Raw genomic sequence first — 21,357 nt, 5'->3', positions numbered from 1 at the left:
TTCTTAAAAACAACAATGGTCTCTTGCAAGCGCAAAGTACCTGATTTGCGTCTAAATTATCCGCATGGGACCGCAGAGGAGGAGATGCGTGGAAAACGGGGAGGTGTGCGTTGGTTTCTCTGTGCGCACACAGACGATACATCAATGCTTTTCCACTCAGCAAGGGCTTTGCGGCTATTTCCGGCGTGCAGACTTGGATACTCTTCGCGTTGTGGGGTGTTTGGACGCCCCAGAGATGATGCAGAGAAATCCTGGGCATGCAGGATGAAGTCACAGGAACTGCATCGATCAGGTGGGCTTTGCAGACAAATTTCTGTTGCACAGCAAACGCTGCATCAATTCCTCTTGCAGAAAGTCAAGCTGTGTTGTTCCAGCTCGGTGATGCGTCAATCTAGTGGGCTGTGCGTCGAAGTTCTGGTTGCAACTCTGGCGCTCCTTTGATCTCCTCTCAGGGAGCCAGGCTGCGTTGTTCCAGTTCGGCGATGCTGTGATTTTCTCACTGCAGGGCAGGCTGTGCATCCATTCCGGCAGGCTGTGCATCGATTTTCACTGTACAAGGAGTTCTTTGCAGAGAGTAAGTGTTTTTGGCCCTGAGACTTCAAGAAACAGGAGGCAAGCTCAATCCAAGCCCTTGGAGAGCACTTCACAGCAGAGCCAGAGGACAGCAAGGCAGCAGGGCAACAGTAAGGCAGCAGTCCTTTACAGCAAAGCAGTCATGTGAGTCCTTTGGGTAGCCAGGCAGCTTCTCTTAGTAGATTGCAGGTTCTGGTTCAGAGTTTCTTCCCCAAGAGGTATCTTGTCATGAAGTGTCTGATTTTGTAGGGTCAGGGACCCAGTTTATATACCCAAATGTGCCTTTGAAGTTGGGGGGACCTCAAAGAGTGGCTTAGAAGTGCACAGGGTCCCCTTTCAGTACAATCCTGTCTGCCAAAGTCCCAGTAGGGGGCTTGGCAGTCCATTGTGTGAGGGCAGGCCATTGTCCTTTGAAATGTAAGTGTCAGGCCCTCCACCCTTCCAGTCCAGGAAGACCCATTCAGTATGCAGGTGTGTACAGGTGTGACTGAGCATCCTGTATTTGTGGCTGCGTGGGTGAAATGCACAAGGGAGCTGTCAACCAGCCCGGCCCAGATGTGGATTGTAAGGCACAGAAGGTTTTAAGTGCAGAGAAATGCTCACTTTCTAAAAGTGGCATTTCTAAAGTAGTAATATAAAATCCAACTTCACCAGTCAGCAGGACATTGTATTACCATTTTGGCCCTACTAAATATGACCTGTTTACCCTTTTCTAATCAGAATCTACCACTCAAACAGTTTATGAGGGTAGCCTTAGTGTTAGCCTATGAAAGGAGCCGGCCTCAGAGCAGTGTAAAATGAATTTAGGAGTTTTACACTACCAGGACATATAGAGCACATATGTTCATGTCCTACTTTTTACTTACATAGCACCCTGCCCTATGGGTTACCTAGGGCCAATTAGGGGCGACTTATATGTAGAAAAAGGGGAGTTTTAAGTCTTGGCAAGTACATTTAAATGCCAAGTCGAATTGGCAGTGAAACTGCACACACAGACCTTTCAATTGCAAGCCTGAGACATGGTTAAGGGGCTACTTATGTGGGTGGCACACTCAGTGCTGCAGGCCCACTAGTAGCATTTAATCTACGGGCCCTGGACACATGTAGTGCACTTTACCAGGGACTTATAAGTAAAATAAATAAGCCGACTGGGTATGAGCCAAAGTCACCATGTTTTAAGGGAGAGAGCATATGCACTTTAGTACTGGTTAGCAGTGGTAAAGTGCGCAGAGCCCTAAAATCAGCAAAAACAGTGTCAAAAAGTGGAGGGAGGAAGGCAAAAGTTGAGGGTGACCACTCTAAGGCTGTCAGGTCTAACATGTGTCCCCCCCCAGCTGAAAGTGGGGAGAGCTACCCAATCCCCTGGGAGCTCACACTGCTAAGGCGGACGTATCTGTAGAGACCATTAGCGCTGGTGTGGTCAGTCCCCTGGCGATGCTCCACTGTAAAGTCCATCCCCTGTAGGGAAATGAACCACCTCAAGAGTTTAGGATTTTCACCCCTCATTTGCATCTGAGGGGCCTGTGGTCTGTCTGAACCCGGAAGTGAGTCCCAAACATGTATGGTGTCAGCTTCTTTAGTGCCCAGACCATAGCAAATGCTTCTCTCTCAATAGCACTCCACATCTGTTCCCGTGGTTATAGTCTTCTGCTAATAAAGTCTACTGGTTGGTCTAGGACCTCCTCATTCAGCTGTCCTAGGACTGCCCCGATGCCATGCTCTGAAGCGTCTGTCTGGACGATGAATTGTCTGGGGTAGTCAGCTGCCTTGAGCACGGGGCCGTGCACATGGCTTCTTTCAGGGATTCAAAGGCTTTCTGGCAAGCCTGTGTCCAATTCACCAACCTAGGTTGTTTCTTGGATGTGAGTTTGTTTAAGGGGGCTACTATGGTGCCATACCCCTTAACGAACCTGCGGTAATATCCGGTGAGACCTAAGAAGGCTCTCACATCTGTTTGAGTTCTAGGTGGTTGCCAGACCTTGATTGTTTCAATCTTGGCCTGGAGGGGCTGCACTTTGCCACCACCTACTAGGTTCCCAAGTGCACCACAGAACCCTGCCCAATCTGGCACTTACTGGCCTTGATGGTCAGGCCTGCCTGTTGCAGGGCCTGAAGCACCTCCTTGAGGTATAACAGGTGTTCCTCCCAGCTGGAACTATAGACCGCAATGTCGTTTAGGTAGGCTGTGTCCTGTTAGGACCCTGTTAACCAACCGTTGGAAGGTAGCAGGGGCATTTTTCAATCCAGAGAGCATTACTCTGAAAAGGTAACGGCCCTCAGGAGTAGAAAAAGCGGATCTCTCTTGAATCCCTTCAGTCAAGGCGATCTGCCAGTACCCTGACGTGAGGTCACAGGTACTAAGGAACTTGGCAGCACCTAGCCTGTCTACAAGCTCATCAGCTTGGGGGATGGGGTGAGCATCTGTCTTTGTGACAGGGTTGAGACCCCAGTAGTCCACGCAAAACCTAAGTTCTGGCTTGGCACCAGGAGCAGCAGCCTTGGGAACCAACACCACTGGGCTGGACCAGGGCCTGCTGGACTTCTCTATCACCCCAAGAGCCAACATCTTGGCAACTTCATCCTTGATGGTGAACCTCACTTTATCTGACACCCTGTAAATTTTATTCTTTACAGGTTGACCCTCCTGTGTCAGTATCGTGGTCACACAAGACATGAGGGAGAACCGGGAAGAGAACTGCTCCAACAGCAGTCTCCTCTCTGATCTAGAGTCAGGGAGTCAGAGATATTAACACCCTCCAACGACCTATCACCTTCCTTGGCAGAGAGAAGGTCAGGGAGATGCTCACTCTCCTCTTCCATGCCCTCATCTGTCACGAGAAGCATGCTGACCTCAGACCTCTCAAAATGAGGCTTCAGTCTGTTGTGGGTGAGAACCCTTAGGGGGTGTCTGGGGGTCTTGAGGTCCACTAGGTAAGTGGCCTCCCCCTTTCACTCCTTGACTTCGAATGGGCCAGTCCATTGGTCCTGGAGACCGCTAGACTCTATTGGTTCCATCACCTATACTTTGTCTCCAGGTGAGAGTTCTACCAGAGTGGCCTTCTGGTCATAGCATTCTTTCTTCACCTCTTGACTGGCCTCACGGTTGCTCCTGACCTGATTCCAGAAACGCTGCGTCTGGTTGCAGAGGGCCAGCATGCAACTGACCACATCCTGGGGAGGCCTCCTGGGAGCTTTCTCCCACTCCTCCTTGACTATGCTTAGTGGTCCCTTGACAGGGTATCCACAGAGAAGTTCAAAGGGGCTGAACCCCAGCCCTTCTTGGGGCACCTTCCTGTAAGCAAAGAGAAGGCATGGCAAGAGAACGTCTCACTTACGCCTTATGGCCTCAGGCAGGCCAGTGATCATGCCTTTCAGGGTCTTTTTGAACCTTTCAACACGCCCAGTGGTTTGAGGATGATAATGGGTGGTAAACTGGTAGGTTACCCAACACTCGTCCCACATGGACTTCATGTACGCTGACATTAATTTTGTGCCTCTGTCAGACACAACCACCTTTGGGAACCCCACATGAGTAAATATCCCCATTAGAGCTCTGGTCACCACCGGTGCAGTCACTGTCCTTAGAGGGATTGACACTAGATAGCGGGTGGCATGGTCCACCAAAACCAAGATAAACCTGTTGCCTAGGGTGGTTTTGGGGTCCAAAGGACCAATGATGTCGATGCCCACCCTTTCAAAGGGGGTGCCAACGACAGGGAGTGGGATCAGGAGGGCCTTTTTTCCCTATCTTCCCACTAGCCTGGCAGGTTGGGCAGGACCTACGGAAAGCATCTGAGGCATTTGTGGCCAATAAAAGTGGGTGACAAGCCTGGCAAAGGTCTTGTCTTGCCCCAAATGTCCTGCCAGGGTGTGTCGTGAGCCAGGTCCAGTAGGAAGGCCCGGTAACACTTGGGGACCACCAGCACATGTGCTGCCCCAGCAGCCAGTACGTTAGGCTCACTGTAGAGGAGATCATTCTCCCAATATATTTGGTGATCGCCAGAGGCTTCACCTGCTGCTTAGGCTAAGGCCTGTTGCCTCAGACCCTCAAGAGTGGGGAACTCTTTCTGCAGCTGGCAGAATTCCTCCCACCCTCTACTCGCCAGCCAGCAAGCTCAGGCAGGTTACCCAGGGCGGCAATCTCCTCCCCAGTTGGCTCAGGGACCTCCTCTTCTGGGTCCCCGTCAGCCACCGCGGGAACTTCTGGGGCCGGTTTCCCATGCCCCTTGCCCTTCCTCTGTGCAACTGTCTGGGCCATTGTTCCAGGCTCCAGACACCCTTGACTCCCTTCCCAGGTAGCCATGGACCGTGTGGTCATGCAGACTCATTCAGGCAAACCTAACATCTCCAGGTGGGACCTGAACTCCACCTCCTTCCAGGTAGTATGCTCAAGGTCATTGCCTAACAGACAATCTACAAGCATAGCAGGACTAACAGCTACTTGTAGAGTACCAGAGGACCCCCCCACTCAAAGGGAACCAGAGCTACCGGTAGGTGGCTCTCGCAATTGTCAGCAACTATGACCTATTGGAATGTATTAGGGACGACCTGCTCTGCTGACACCAGCTGACTCCTGACAGTAGTCATTATGGCTCCTGTGTCATGCAGAGCCTCCACCTTTTGCCCATTAATAGTGACCCACTGCCTATACTTGGAAATTTTGGCAGGCATGTGCGTTTTTGGCACCATTTCCTCATCTCCCACGGACATTAGTGACACCTCTATCTGCTCCCCAAAGTTAATTGGGACTATTTCCACAGCAAACACTCTACTAGCCAACCCACGTGTCTGCCCTCCAGTGGGGAGCTGTGCCCTCTTGGGACACTGAGAGTCGCCCTTAGAGTGGCCATGCTTGAAGCACTCTAAGCATTTGGGGATAAACTTCCCTTTCTTCTTGTCAAAGTATCCTGGTTTCTTGTCAGATTCAGGTAGGGACTGGTTACCTCCCCCCCAGAATTGTTTTGGGGGCCTTTTGAGAACTCCTTATTTTTAATGTTTTCTCCCCCCTTTCTCTTCTGGTGGGAACCCTGATCACCTTTGTGGGTGTCCCCCCAAGGTACCTTCTTGGACACTCTGGTGCTAACCCAGAGGTCTGCCTCTTCAGCAAGCCTTCTAGGATCAGTCAGCTTACTGTCAACTAGGTGCTGGTGTAACTCTGTGAAGCAAACATTGAACATATGCTCTTTCAGGATCAAATTACATAACCCCAAATAGTAATCTATTTTACTGCTCCGCACCCATCCATTCAGTGCCTTACTGGAGAAATAAAAAATTTCTACCCAGTTCTGTGTTAGGTCTGACACTCACTGTGAAAATAATGTGAACTCTTTAGAAGCAGTTTAGCAGAGGCAAGACTCCAACCAAAGGTGGTATAATGTCAGTTGGCTACCTAATTCCTGTAGGGAATAAAGGACAGAAAAAACTCAAGCCCATATTATGAACCTTATGCACTAGGTTAGATGTGGAGTGCCCAGTGCCGCTGGCATGGTAGATGAAAGGTTATTGGATTCTCCAAGCCCAGAAATAAAGTATTTGTTTTGTTTACATTAAAGCAAATTTTAGTCTTCTACATCCACATGGGCATGTGGGATTAACAATGAAATATATTGAGGATATGTTTGTGCTCTTGTTGCAGCTTTAGAAGGAACTGAGTGCTGTATGCATAATTATGATATCTGATTTTTTTACTAGTCCAAGATGACAGCCATGGAAGCATATAACCATTGACTACAGTGTGTGACATGGTAGAGTCGTAGAGAGAATCACAGGTGATGGTGGCAATCTTGAGAGGGGATTTGTTAACCAGGAAGTAGGATAACCATACCAATGCTGTGTACCTCTGATACCTATTGAAGAAAACAGAGTGTTCAACAGCAATAGTGTTTTATTGGATCTAAGACAGTGGAGAGATCAGTGTACAAGGGTGAGCTTCTAGAAAGTCTATCTTGTCTTTGAAAGGATGGTTTCTGTTCAAAGTCTGAAGTTAGACTTAAAATCACAGAGAAGAACATTTAAAAGTATATGGACAGCCAGTTAATGAGCTATGTATGTTCCCAGTGTTTTAGATAAATAATAAAAAGTTGATATATAAATCTCCTTATTTTTCATCGTCTACATTCCGTTTCGCAACAATGTAAGTGAAGTTTGTATACTTACAGCCTTAGAGTGTGGTTCTGCTCCATCGAAAGGAAATGACCAAATTAATGACAGTAGGCTTGATTCACAAAGATAAACTTAAATCATTGTATAAGTTTACAATTGTTTGCTATTCACAAAGGGATTTATGGGCAGGGCAAGAGTTTGTACGCAAGGTTTCGGTTTGGAACTCTACCATTGCAGTCCTTAACCAGTAACTGGGGGCCATCCACTCTTTCTGATTCATGCCTTGTATGTGGAAATGCCTCAGAAACTGTTTCTCATATTTTTTTTTTTATCCTGCATATTTCACCCCACGGTCAAGATGGATTCTTAAAATTTGTTGAGATATGGGATTGAATAATTGTAGTTCTGCATTAAGGATTTTAAAAAGTCACAGTTCATATGATCTGATCATTGCAGTTAGCAAGTTTTTAGTAGCTGCGTGGCATATACGTCACTGTTTTTTAACAAAAACAAGGATTTATGAAGATGACATTCTCAGGTGTATCTTGATTTTATTTAAATGTATTAATGTTTTATACTGATTATAGACTATGGTATTTAATTGTGATTATTTATTGTACTATGTTGCTTTGATGGTCAATGGACTGAATAAAGCTTTTCTATTCTATAAGAACATTTAACTGTATATGGACAGACAGTTGATGAGCTATGTATGTTCCCAGTGTTTTAGAAAAATAATAAAAAGATGATATATAAATCTCCTTATTGTTCAAGGTCTACATTCCCTTTCTTAAAAATGTAAGTGAAGTTTGTATACTTACAGCCTTAGAGTGTGGTTCTGCTCCATCGAAAGGAAATGACCAAATTCATGACAGTATGCTTGATTCACAAAGATAAACTTAAATCATTGTGTAAGTTTACAATTGTTTGCTATTCACAAAGGGATTTATGGGTAGTATCTTTGTGGAAAACTATCCTATCCTTTTATGTGTAGAGACACCACACTCATAAAGATACTACTCGTAGATCCTTTTGTGAATAGCAAACAGCATATTCCTACAGAAAAAGTAAAGTTTATGTTCGTGAAGCGGGCCCTATATGTTTACCTGCAGGAAGGCTTAGCTCCATGACATTAGTTTTACGTGTCACAGGATGTTGAGGATTTCTTGAAGGAGGACAGGCATTGCTAATGTCTGGTTTTTCAGGTGGCACAAACTCAGAGAGTGCCAGCACAAGAAGCAATTGAAAAAGGGAAGAAGTAAAAGGCTTCAAAGCCAATTAGGCAGAGGAAGCCACTCAAACCCCCTGAGTGCTGACTTTTTCTTGGAGAAGCCAGCCCCTTAAAATGTACAACAGTTCCGTGACACAATGGGATTATTCAGCAATTCAGGGATAGAAGCATTGTTTTTTTCCTTGTTCTATCATGTATGTAGCCGCCAGAGCTCGCACAACAAACAATGACATCCAATGGTAATTTGGTATTGCTTCAAATAAAACCACACTCTACTGAAAATGTTAGCTTTTTACTCATAAAATATTACATTATTCAAAAGTTATATTTGCATTTATTGCGGATTAAAACATGTCAGTCATCATTAAAAAGGAACAAACCCACAGCTTTCATTTTTTTCCCTGAATTTAGGAGGACATTTCCTGATCTGATGAAGTATAGGAACTAGACAATGTCCCTTTCAGATTGTATAGTTCCAGTCACTATTTTATACACCTTACATTTATGTTGATGAATGATACACGCCTCCACTTGTGAGACCTCTTTAGCGAGTCTTGTGATCCCTTACCTAGGTGACAGAGATCTCTTATGATTGGGCAGCACTAATATTTATCTTTTTACCGGAAAAAGTTGAATTTACAGTATACATGTTCTTGGAATTTTACATTATTGTGAACATTTACTGAGAGTTAATGAATCAAAAAGTGTGATGTACCTCTGTTTACATGTGCATACAGATAGCTTTTGAATAGCATTCAGAAGCCCCTGAAGGGGACCACAGAAAAGTGAATGGAACGTGACTGGAGACAAAGGACAGAAATGTAAAATTATCATCAGTTATCAATGGTTTATTGTACTGCTGATAGTGTTTTGCTGATTACTTATAAAGTGGTACTGGAGCAAGAGGGCTGATTTAGACCGCACTTCAGGACATATTGTTGCGCACTATTGCAAAAAGCTATTTTATCTCATAGTGTGGCCAAATCAACACTTTCAAGCTGGTGAATCCTCTGTTATTAATAAGCTGTAAGACATATTTTTAGGAAACACATTAGTTTTACATTATTCTACATGAATACTTTATTTTGGCAAATAGGAGGTCCTCCCGCACAGGCCTATAACAGACAATTTTAAAAGTCAAATACTTTTATGTTTTTGTCTCTGCAGCCCCTGTGCTCCCCGGGGCATATACGCAAAGCCCACCCCAGGGATATGGCTACATGCATCAAGCCAGTATGTCTTCGATGAGATCAATGCATTCACAGCCTCTTTCACCAAGTTTGGTAGGTATTGTTGTTATTAAACTTTCTTTCTTCACTTAAAGTAGTTCTCATTCAGTCATTATTCATTTTTTTAAAATAGGAAATTAGGAAAATTTACTGTGATGTGCTAAGTTCTATATTTAAGTCTTGTAAATTTTGTAAACCCAAAGGACACTTTTTACGGTCTGGTTGGCAAATTTCTTCCATTCTGTTCCAAGTTGGAAATTCTGGGCTCGATTAGCCCGATTACGAGATGCACAATGATCAGTCACACTGAGTTTGCGTTTTGAGATGTATACCAAACTGTTCTTCCTGAAATATAATGCTAAGGCTTTTCTTAAGAGGAACTGAAAGGCTATTTCTAGACTTAGCAATGACTGTATCATCAGGAATGAAACCACTTATGGTATTCAAGATCATTAATAAAGATATTGCATACCCCTATGAGTAAGGGCCACACCTTAGGACAAGAATGTTGACATTTCTAGCCAGACTCAACGATTTTCAGGCTGCCTTGATTGTAATGTTGGTTCAAAAGAAGTACTGTCCTGGTGCACTGGGCAGTCGAGGAGGACATCACATGTCCTCCCAATGTAAACTTCTGAAATTGCTCTCTTATTTGGAAATAATTCTTGCAGAAAAAATGGTGTGTGAAAATTCTAGTTTTTAATCTTTTGGGGACAATACATTGGTCTAGAGGAAGTGAGGTTGTTAATCAAGTTTAGCATTTATAACCTCATGATTATTACACTCTGCAAGAGTGTGATCACAATGGATACCAGCAGCTAGAATTAGATTAGTGTTTATGAAGGCAGATGTCCTACTACACCTTGTAGTAGTGGGCAAGAGTCAGCATAGACTCTGATTCAAACATTGCAAACAGCTTTCTTTTATTTTTATCACTTGGACAGGGAAAAGTCTGGTTCAATATAGTTGCCCCTCAGAGTCCTGTAATATGGCCCTCCCTTTTCTACGTTTGACCTGTAATGACTTCCCTTTCTTCTCCCATATCGCTAGTGTATTTCCTGTGGTCAGAGAAAAGGAAGAGATGAGATACAACCTCCACTCCTGGCTCTTGTTTTGTCCACCTTTTGAATCAATGTGTGCCCTGTATATATGTTTTTATTCTTAACTTTGTCATAGTTATCCTCCTCTTTAGTTTGGTTTTTAGATATCATGTACCTTTCAGTGGCTGAAACAGTGAAGGCTCCGCTCCTTGAGGAAACTCTTTATGCAGCCTAACTAACATTACTATTTTTTTCTGGCCTCTCAAGTCACTTTTTCGTCATGCCCCCTTCCAGGAAAGAAGATACCATTACCGCCGTTCTGAGGTATTTGGTAACTAGTAAGGGCACCACACATTACCATAACAAACCACTTATTTCTCAATATTTTGTTAAAAGATGTTCAGGAAAAATACTGTAAAATCAAAGAACAAATGAATGTGAATCACTTCTCAGAATTTGACAAAGCCAAGACTTTATGAAGCCACCTGCCATTAGATCAGACTCCAAAACTTCTTTTAAGAAAAAGGTTTTCAACATTTCTGGCTTTTGAGTTTTGCTACTGCTAAGTCTGTGGGACAATGTATTTTTCATGAAATAATCCCAATCTGTTCTGCACAACTACAAGGAAGCCAGATGGATTTTAATAATTCAACACTAAGGGCCTGATTTAGAACTCAGCAGACGAGTTACTCCATCGTAATGGTAACGGATATCCCATCTGCTGATACCTAAATCCCATTATAACATATGGAATTTAGATTTCGGTGGACAGGATATCAATCACTGTTGTGATGGAGTAACCAGTCCATCGAGTTCTAAATTAGGCCCTTGACCATTTAATGTCTTTTTTAACCTCTCTTATTGCCGCTACATTCATAACATTCATACAAGCACTGCATCTCTTAAGTGTCCAGTTTTTGTTTACATCAAGGATACCATGTCATATTATATTGTTATGAGGCCTATTCATGGACTCACTAAATTTATGCCTAATTTCCTAGCACTTTAGAAATCACAATGGCTTTGCTCTGCTCTATCGTATATTGCATAGTTTTCTTTTTTGTCTTTGTTGTGAAAGACACAATAACGTTGCATGTTGTGCACTCACTTTCCAGGGTTTCTGTCTGTACATTCTCCAACTGCTCAGTGGGCACAATCCTTGCCAGGTGTTGTTTTCTGTGAGTCCAGCCATTGTTTTCAGTCTCCTATAGACATAGCACAGTAGCTTTTCACTGTATCAAGCTAATGTTAGAAATGAGCTACGGTAGTGTTCAGCTTTAAAAAGGAGGATTCTAGCAGAGCTGACTCATCTGTGGAACAGATGCCCTCCGGGGCATGCAGCCTGTATAAACTGGGTTTACCCTGCCCTATAAGGACTGCTTGACTATGTTAACAGAGGTATGGTGTTCTCCGCTCCCAGAGATCACACATAACAATAATAGTCTTCCTGCCCATACAATCACAGGGTAGGCTCAGGCCACTAGATTTGCCTTATGGTGGCACTATTTGTGTTATACATTTTTCTAATGTGCTTCATAATAGACTACTTTGGTTGTATGACTGAGATAATGCATGGAAAGGACTGACCTGTTTTTCCACTCTTCCCTGAGAGGGGGGGCTATAGTGTCATGCTTTTGGGTTTCCACAACTACTTTTCAATCTGTAAGGTTAGGAGCGCAAGTAAGGCATTGTAAGCTAATCAGGTAATTTGGTATGATAGTACTGATTTGGCAGAAGTGCTGCAACCCTTACATTATGACGTTCTGTTGTTCCAGGCACAGTTCTGCAAAAGCAGACTCCCTGCAGCACTGTGGTTGATTGGCCTAGAGGAAGCTCAGTAGAAAGAACAAACAGCTTTGTAATATGATGTCAACATAGTTCAAACAGAACGTACCCACCAACTACCTTAGTTGCACTAGATTTCCAAATCGCTTTCTAGGGGCTTCCTATGTTTGAACACCTCTACTTAATAGCCTGTAATGTAGCCACAAAAACAGCCAAGTACCAGTATTAAATAAATCACCATTATGTTTAAAGTTATGACCAGTTTACACTTTAGGGTTCTTCAGCTGTGGAGCCTACTGTGCGCTAGAATGATTAGGGGTCCTTGTTATTAACCCCTTCTGTGCCTTGGACGAGATGATCTCGTCCAAGGCTACAGTTCCCCTGTGCCTTGGACGAGATCATCTCGTCCTAGGCACAGGGGAACTTGGGGGCGCGCTAGCGCGCCCCCCGTGCGCCCCCCTTCCCCCCCCAAGTTGGGATGGAAGGGGAAGACCTTCCCCTTCCACCCCCAACCCCCCCCCCCCCCTGTGACGTCATCGCGCGAGCGCGCGCTGATTTGTCACAGGGGCCTCCCTAGTCGCGCTGGAAGCTCTGCTTCCAGCGCGATTGAAAAAGAAATGCAAAAGCATTTCTTTTTCAATCACTTGGGAGGCCCGGAGGGGCTTCAAAGGGAACGAAAAGTATTTCCTTCCCTTTGAAGTCCCTCCGAGGGTTTCAAAAGCCGGATTGCTTGCAATCCGGCTTTTGAAACCCCACTAGACACCAGGGATTTTTTTTTTTTTTATTGAAAGTGACAAAAGGGAGCGACCACTTGGGCAAGGGTCGCTCCCAGGGGGGGCATTTTTTTGAGAAGGCCTTTTCTGCCCCCCCTGGGGGCAGAAACCTCTAGGCACCAGGGACCATTTTTTTTTTTTTTTTTCATTTTTTTTTTTTTTGGTGGGGAGCGACCCCTTAGGCAAGGGTCGCTCCCCTTGGGGGAAAATTATATTTTGGCCATTTCTGCCCCCCTTGGGGGCAGATTGGCCTATTTTGATGAGGCCAATCTGCCCCCAAGGGGGGTAGAAACCACTAGACACCAGGGATTTTTATTTTTTTTATTGTTATTGACAAAAGGGAGCGACCCCTTGGGCAAGGGTCGCTCAGGGTCGCTCCCAGGGGGGGCATATTTTCGGGAAGGCCTTTTCTGCCCCCAGGGGGGGCAGAAACCTCTAGGCACCAGGGACCTTTTTTTTTGTTTTTTGTTTTTTGTGTTATATATTTTTTTTTTTTGGTGGGGAGCAACCCCTTAGGCAAGGGTCGCTCCCCTTGGGGGAAAATTATATTTTGGCCATTTCTGCCCCCCTTGGGGGCAGATTGGCCTATTTTGATGAGGCCAATCTGCCCCCAAGGGGGGTAGAAACCACTAGACACCAGGGATTTTTTTTTTTTTTATTGTTATTGACAAAAGGGAGCGACCCCTTGGGCAAGGGTCGCTCCCAGGGGGGCATATTTTCGGGAAGGCCTTTTCTGCCCCCCAGGGGGCAGAAACCTCTAGGCACCAGGGACCTTTTTTTTTTTTTTTTTTTTTTGTGTTATATATTTTTTTTTTTTTTTGGTGGGGAGCGACCCCTTAGGCAAGGGTCGCTCCCCTTGGGGGAAAATTATATTTTGGCCATTTCTGCCCCCCTTGGGGGCAGATTGGCCTATTTTGATGAGGCCAATCTGCCCCCAAGGGGGGTAGAAACCACTAGACACCAGGGAGTTTTTTCTTTGCGTGAATTTCACGCAAAGGGAGCGACCCCTTAGGCAAGGGTCGCTCCCTGGGGGGGAGGGCAATTTATTTTAGGCCATTTCTGCCCCCCCTGGGGGCAGATCGGCCTATTATTAGGCCGATCTGGCCCCAGGGGGGGAAGAAACCTCTAGGCGCCAGGGCAATTTTTTTTTTTGTGTTTTTTTTTTTTTGTTGTTTCTTTTTTTAGAGATGGGGAGCGACCCATCAGGCAAGGGTCGCTCCCCTGGAGGGAAATTGTATTTAGACCATTTCTGCCCCCCTGGGGGCAGATTGGCCAATTTTAGGTCAATCTGCCCCCAAGGGGGCAGAAACCACTAGGCACCGGGGATTTGTTTTTTGGCGCCAATGTCACGCAGGGGGGGGGGGGTGGGGGTTGGGGGGGCAAATTTATTTTAGGCCATTTCTGCCCCCCCCCCGGGGGACAGATCGGCCTATTATTAGGCCGAACTGCCCCCAGGGGGGGGCAGAACCCTCTAGACGCCAGGGCAATTTTTTTTTTGTGTTTTTTTTTTTTTGTTGTTTCTTTTTTTAGAGATGGGGAGCGACCCATCAGGCAAGGGTCGCTCCCCTGGGGGGGCAAATTGTATTTAGACCATTTCTGCCCCCCTGGGGGCAGATTGGCCAATTTTAGGTCAATCTGCCCCCAAGGGGGCAGAAACCACTAGGCACCGGGGATTTGTTTTTTGGCGCCAATGTCACGCAGGGGGAGCGACCCCGTAGGCAAGGGTCGCTCCCGGGGGGGGGTGGGGGTTGGGGGGGCAAATTTATTTTAGGCCATTTCTGCCCCCCCGTGGGACAGATCAGCCTATTATTAGGCCGAACTGCCCCAGGGGGGGGAGAACCCTCTAGGCGCCAGGGCAATTTTTTTTTTGTGTTTTTTTTTTTGTTGTTTCTTTTTTTAGAGATGGGGAGCGACCCATCAGGCAAGGGTCGCTCCCCTGGGGGGGCAAATTGTATTTAGACCATTTCTGCCCCCCTGGGGGCAGATTGGCCAATTTTAGGTCAATCTGCCCCCAAGGGGGCAGAAACCACTAGGCACCGGGGATTTGTTTTTTGGCGCCAATGTCACGCAGGGGAAGCGACCCCGTAGGCAAGGGTCGCTCCCGGGGGAGGGGTGGGGGTTGGGGGGGCAAATTTATTTTAGGCCATTTCTGCCCCCCCCGGGGGACAGATCGGCCTATTATTAGGCCGAACTGCCCCCAGGGGGGCGCAGAACCCTCTAGGCGCCAGGGCAATTTTTTTTTTGTGTTTTTTTTTTTTTTTTTGTTTCTTTTTTTAGAGATGGAGAGCGACCCATCAGGCAAGGGTCGCTCCCCTGGGGGGGCAAATTGTATTTAGACCATTTCTGCCCCCCTGGGGGCAGATTGGCCAATTTTAGGTCAATCTGCCCCCAAGGGGGCAGAAACCACTAGGCACCGGGGATTTGTTTTTTGGCGCCAATGTCACGCAGGGGGAGCGACCCCGTAGGCAAGGGTCGCTCCCGGGGGGGGTGGGGGTTGGGGGGGCAAATTTATTTTAGGCCATTTCTGCCCCCCCGGGGGGCAGATCGGCCTATTATTAGGCCGATCTGCCCCCGGGGGGGGGGCAGAAACCTCTAGGCGCCAGGGCAATTTTTTTTTGTGTTTTTGTTTTTTTTGGTTTGTTTGTTTTTTTAGAGATGGGGAGTGACCCATCAGGCAAGGGTCGCTCCCCAGGAGGGCAAATTGTATTTAGACCATTTCTGCCCCCCTGGGGACAGATTGGCAGAGTTTAGGTCAATCTGCCCCCAAGGGGGCAGAAACCACTAGGCACCGGGGATTTGTTTTTTGGTGCCAATGTCACGCAGGGGGAGCGACCCCGTAGGCAAGGGTCGCTCCCGGGGAGGGTGGGGGTTGGGGGGGCAAATTTATTTTAGGGCATTTCTGCCCCCCCCCCCTGGGGCCGGCTGAGCTACAGGCCAAACACCACAGGTAGGCACCTTGCAAAAAACACCTCTGTTTTCTGTGAAAAAATATGTTGTGTCCACGTTGTGTTTTGGGCCATTTCCTTTTGTGGGCGCTAGGCCTACCCACAGAAGTGAGGTACCATTTTTATCGAGAGACTTAGGGGAACGCTGGGTGGAAGGAAATTTGTGGCTCTTCTCAGATTCCACAACTTTCTGTCACCGAAATGAGAGGAAAAAGTGTTTTTTGGGCCAAATTTTGATGTTTGCAAAGGATTCTGGGTAACATAACCTGGTCAGAGCCCCGCAAGTCACCCCATCTTGGATTCCCCTGGGTTTCTAGTTTTCAAAAATGCACTGGTTTGCTAAGTTTCCTCAGGTGTCGGCTGAGCTACAGGCCAAAAACCACAGGTAGGCACTGCTTTTTATAAAAAAATGTGATGTGTCCACGTTGTGTTTTGGGCCCTTTCCTTTCGTGGGCGCTAGTCCTACCCACACAAGTGAGGTATCATTTTTATCGGGAGACTTGGGGGAACGCTGGGTAGAAGGAAATTTGTGGCTACTCTCAGATTCCAGAACTTTCTGCCACAGAAATGTGAGTAACATGTGTATTTTTAGCCAAATTTTGAGGTTTGCAAAGGATTCTGGGTAACAGAACCTGGTCTGAGTCCCGCAAGTCACCCCTCCTTGGATTCCCCTAGGTCTCTAGTTTTCAGAAATGCACAGGTTTGGTAGGTTTCCCCAGGTGCCGGCTGAGCTAGAGGCCAAAATCTACAGGTAGGCACTTCGCAAAAAACACCTCTGTTTTTTTCCAAAATTTAGGATGTGTCCACGTTGCGCTTTGTGGTGTTTCCTGTCGCCGGCGCTAGGCCTACCCACGCAAGTGAGGTATCATTTTTATCGGGAGACTTGGGGGAACGCTGGGTGGAAGAAAATTTGTAGCTCCTCTCAGATTCCAGAACTTTCTGCCACAGAAATGTGAGGGACATGGGTTTTTGTTAGCCAAATTTTGAGGTTTGCAAAGGATTCTGGGTAACAGAACCTGGTCCGAGCCCCGCAAGTCACCCCTCCTTGGATTCCCCTAGGTCTCTAGTTTTCAGAAATGCACAGGTTTGGTAGGTTTCCCTAGGTGCCGGCTGAGCTAGAGGCCAAAATCTACAGGTAGGCACCTCGCAAAAAACACCTCTGTTTTTTTCCAAAATTTAGGATGTGTCCACGTTGCGCTTTGGGGTGTTTCCTGTAGCTGGCGCTAGGCCTACCCACGCAAGTGAGGTATCATTTTTATCGGGAGACTTGGGGGAACGCTGGGTGGAAGGAAATTTGTAGCTCCTCTCAGATTCCAGAACTTTCTGCCACAGAAATGTGAGGGACATGTGTTTTTTTAGCCAAATTTTGAGGTTTGCAAAGGATTCTGGGTAACAGAACCTGGTCCGAGCCCCGCAAGTCACCCCTCCTTGGATTCCCCTAGGTCTCTAGTTTTCAGAAATGCACAGGTGTGGTAGGTTTCCCTAGGTGCCGGCTGAGCTAGAGGCCAAAATCTACAGGTAGGCACCTCGCAAAAAACACCTCTGTTTTTTTCCAAAATTTAGGATGTGTCCACGTTGCGCTTTGGGGTGTTTCCTGTCGCCGGCGCTAGGCCTACCCACGCAAGTGAGGTATCATTTTTATCGGGAGACTTCGGGGAACGCTGGGTGGAAGGAAATTTGTAGCTCCTCTCAGATTCCAGAACTTTCTGCCACAGAAATGTGAGGGACATGTGTTTTTTTAGCCAAATTTTGAGGTTTGCAAAGGATTCTGGGTAACAGAACCTGGTCCGAGCCCCGCAAGTCACCCCTCCTTGGATTCCCCTAGGTCTCTAGTTTTCAGAAATGCACAGGTTTGGTAGGTTTCCCTAGGTGCCGGCTGAGCTGCAGGCCAAAATCTACAGGTAGGCACTTCGCAAAAAACACCTCTGTTTTTTTCCAAAATTTAGGATGTGTCCACGTTGCGCTTTGGGGTGTTTCCTGTCGCCGGCGCTAGGCCTACCCACGCAAGTGAGGTATTATTTTTATCGGGAGACTTGGGGGAACGCTGGGTGGAAGGAAATTTGTAGCTCCTCTCAGACTCCAGAACTTTCTGCCACAGAAATGTGAGGGACATGTGTTTTTTTAGCCAAATTTTGAGGTTTGCAAAGGATTCTGGGTAACAGAACCTGGTCCAAGCCCCGCAAGTCACCCCTCCTTGGATTCCCCTAGGTCTCTAGTTTTCAGAAATGCACAGGTTTGGTAGGTTTCCCTAGGTGCCGGCTGAGCTAGAGGCCAAAATCTACAGGTAGGCACTTCTCAAAAAACACCTCTGTTTTTTCCCAAAATTTAGGATGTGTCCACGTTGCGCTTTGGGGTGTTTCCTGTCGCCGGCGCTAGGCCTACCCACGCAAGTGAGGTATCATTTTTATCGGGAGACTTGGGGGAATGCTGGGTGGAAGGAAATTTGTAGCTCCTCTCAGATTCCAGAACTTTCTGCCACAGAAATGTGAGGGACATGTGTTTTTTTAGCCAAATTTTGAGGTTTGCAAAGGATTCTGGGTAACAGAACCTGGTCCGAGCCCCGCAAGTCACCCCTCCTTGGATTCCCCTGGGTCTCTAGTTTTCAGAAATGCACAGGTTTGGTAGGTTTCCCTAGGTGCCGGCTGAGCTAGAGGCCAAAATCTACAGGTAGGCACTTCGCGAAAAACACCTCTGTTTTTTTCCAAAATTTAGGATGTGTCCACGTTGCGCTTTGGGGTGTTTCCTGTCGCCGGCGCTAGGCCTACCCACGCAAGTGAGGTATCATTTTTATCGGGAGACTTGGGGGAACGCTGCGTGGAAGGAAATTTGTAGCTCCTCTCAGATTCCAGAACTTGCTGCCACAGAAATGTGAGGGACATGTGTTTTTTTAGCCAAATTTTGAGGTTTGCAAAGGATTCTGGGTAACAGAACCTGGTCAGAGCCCCGCAAGTCACCCCTCCTTGGATTCCCCTAGGTCTCTAGTTTTCAGAAATGCACAGGTTTGGTAGGTTTCCCTAGGTGCCGGCTGAGCTACAGGCCAAAATCTACAGGTAGGCACTTCGCAAAAAACACCTCTGTTTTTTTCCAAAATTTAGGATGTGTCCACGTTGCGCTTTGTGGTGTTTCCTGTCGCCGGCGCTAGGCCTACCCACGCAAGTGAGGTATCATTTTTATCGGGAGACTTGGGGGAACGCTGGGTGGAAGGAAATTTGTAGCTCCTCTCAGACTCCAGAACTTTCTGCCACAGAAATGTGAGGGACATGTGTTTTTTTAGCCAAATTTTGAGGTTTGCAAAGGATTCTGGGTAACAGAACCTGGTCCGAGCCCCGCAAGTCACCCCTCGTTGGATTCCCCTAGGTCTCTAGTTTTCAGAAATGCACAGGTTTGGTAGGTTTCCCTAGGTGCCGGCTGAGCTAGAGGCCAAAATCTACAGGTAGGCACTTCGCAAAAAACACCTCTGTTTTTTCCCAAAATTTAGGATGTGTCCACGTTGCGCTTTGGGGTGTTTCCTGTCGCCGGCGCTAGGCCTACCCACGCAAGTGAGGTATCATTTTTATCGGGAGACTTGGGGGAACGCTGGGTGGAAGGAAATTTGTAGCTCCTCTCAGATTCCAGAACTTTCTGCCACAGAAATGTGAGGGACATGTGTTTTTTTAGCCAAATTTTGAGGTTTGCAAAGGATTCTGGGTAACAGAACCTGGTCCGAGCCCCGCAAGTCACCCCTCCTTGGATTCCCCTGGGTCTCTAGTTTTCAGAAATGCACAGGTTTGGTAGGTTTCCCTAGGTGCCGGCTGAGCTAGAGGCCAAAATCTACAGGTAGGCACTTCGCAAAAAACACCTCTGTTTTTTTCCAAAATTTAGGATGTGTCCACGTTGCGCTTTGGGGTGTTTCCTGTCGCCGGCGCTAGGCCTACCCACGCAAGTGAGGTATCATTTTTATCGGGAGACTTGGGGGAACGCTGGGTGGAAGGAAATTTGTAGCTCCTCTCAGATTCCAGAACTTTCTGCCACAGAAATGTGAGGGACATGTGTTTTTTTAGCCAAATTTTGAGGTTTGCAAAGGATTCTGGGTAACAGAACCTGGTCAGAGCCCCGCAAGTCACCCCTCCTTGGATTCCCCTAGGTCTCTAGTTTTCAGAAATGCACAGGTTTGGTAGGTTTCCCTAGGTGCCGGCTGAGCTACAGGCCAAAATCTACAGGTAGGCACTTCGCAAAAAACACCTCTGTTTTTTTCCAAAATTTAGGATGTGTCCACGTTGCGCTTTGGGGTGTTTCCTGTCGCCGGCGCTAGGCCTACCCACGCAAGTGAGGTATCATTTTTATCGGGAGACTTGGGGGAACGCTGGGTGGAAGGAAATTTGTAGCTCCTCTCAGATTCCAGAACTTTCTGCCACAGAAATGTGAGGGACATGTGTTTTTTTAGCCAAATTTTGAGGTTTGCAAAGGATTCTGGGTAACAGAACCTGGTCCGAGCCCCGCAAGTCACCCCTCCTTGGATTCCCCTAGGTCTCTAGTTTTCAGAAATGCACAGGTTTGGTAGGTTTCCCTAGGTGCCGGCTGAGCTGCAGGCCAAAATCTACAGGTAGGCACTTCGCAAAAAACACCTCTGTTTTTTTCCAAAATTTAGGATGTGTCCACGTTGCGCTTTGGGGTGTTTCCTGTCGCCGGCGCTAGGCCTACCCACGCAAGTGAGGTATCATTTTTATCGGGAGATTTGGGGGAACGCTGGGTGGAAGGAAATTTGTAGCTCCTCTCAGACTCCAGAACTTTCTGCCACAGAAATGTGAGGGACATGTGTTTTTTTAGCCAAATTTTGAGGTTTGCAAAGGATTCTGGGTAACAGAACCTGGTCCAAGCCCCGCAAGTCACCCCTCCTTGGATTCCCCTAGGTCTCTAGTTTTCAGAAATGCACAGGTTTGGTAGGTTTCCCTAGGTGCCGGCTGAGCTAGAGGCCAAAATCTACAGGTAGGCACTTCTCAAAAAACACCTCTGTTTTTTCCCAAAATTTAGGATGTGTCCACGTTGCGCTTTGGGGTGTTTCCTGTCGCCGGCGCTAGGCCTACCCACGCAAGTGAGGTATCATTTTTATCGGGAGACTTGGGGGAATGCTGGGTGGAAGGAAATTTGTAGCTCCTCTCAGATTCCAGAACTTTCTGCCACAGAAATGTGAGGGACATGTGTTTTTTTAGCCAAATTTTGAGGTTTGCAAAGGATTCTGGGTAACAGAACCTGGTCCGAGCCCCGCAAGTCACCCCTCCTTGGATTCCCCTGGGTCTCTAGTTTTCAGAAATGCACAGGTTTGGTAGGTTTCCCTAGGTGCCGGCTGAGCTAGAGGCCAAAATCTACAGTTAGGCACTTCGCAAAAAACACCTCTGTTTTTTTCCAAAATTTAGGATGTGTCCACGTTGCGCTTTGGGGTGTTTCCTGTCGCCGGCGCTAGGCCTACCCACGCAAGTGAGGTATCATTTTTATCGGGAGACTTGGGGGAACGCTGGGTGGAAGGAAATTTGTAGCTCCTCTCAGATTCCAGAACTTGCTGCCACAGAAATGTGAGGGACATGTGTTTTTTTAGCCAAATTTTGAGGTTTGCAAAGGATTCTGGGTAACAGAACCTGGTCAGAGCCCCGCAAGTCACCCCTCCTTGGATTCCCCTAGGTCTCTAGTTTTCAGAAATGCACA

General features: G+C 46.9%; 1 protein-coding gene across 8 annotated transcripts in view; it reads left to right on the top strand.

Moving 5' to 3' along the window:
* The window catches only part of NEBL (nebulette), a 743,048-nt gene that overhangs the window by 681,629 nt on the left and 40,062 nt on the right, over nt 1–21,357 (top strand). For all 8 annotated transcript variants that reach the window (XM_069211786.1, XM_069211788.1, XM_069211787.1 and 5 more), the window contains one exon: nt 9,074–9,189. In XM_069211786.1, coding sequence (XP_069067887.1) covers nt 9,074–9,189 — 116 coding nt within the window. The remainder of the gene's footprint in view (nt 1–9,073; nt 9,190–21,357) is intronic.

This window comes from Pleurodeles waltl, chromosome 10 (assembly GCF_031143425.1).
Source record: "Pleurodeles waltl isolate 20211129_DDA chromosome 10, aPleWal1.hap1.20221129, whole genome shotgun sequence".
Lineage (NCBI taxonomy): Eukaryota > Metazoa > Chordata > Amphibia > Caudata > Salamandridae > Pleurodeles > Pleurodeles waltl.
This window is presented reverse-complemented; position numbering and strand designations above follow the sequence as displayed.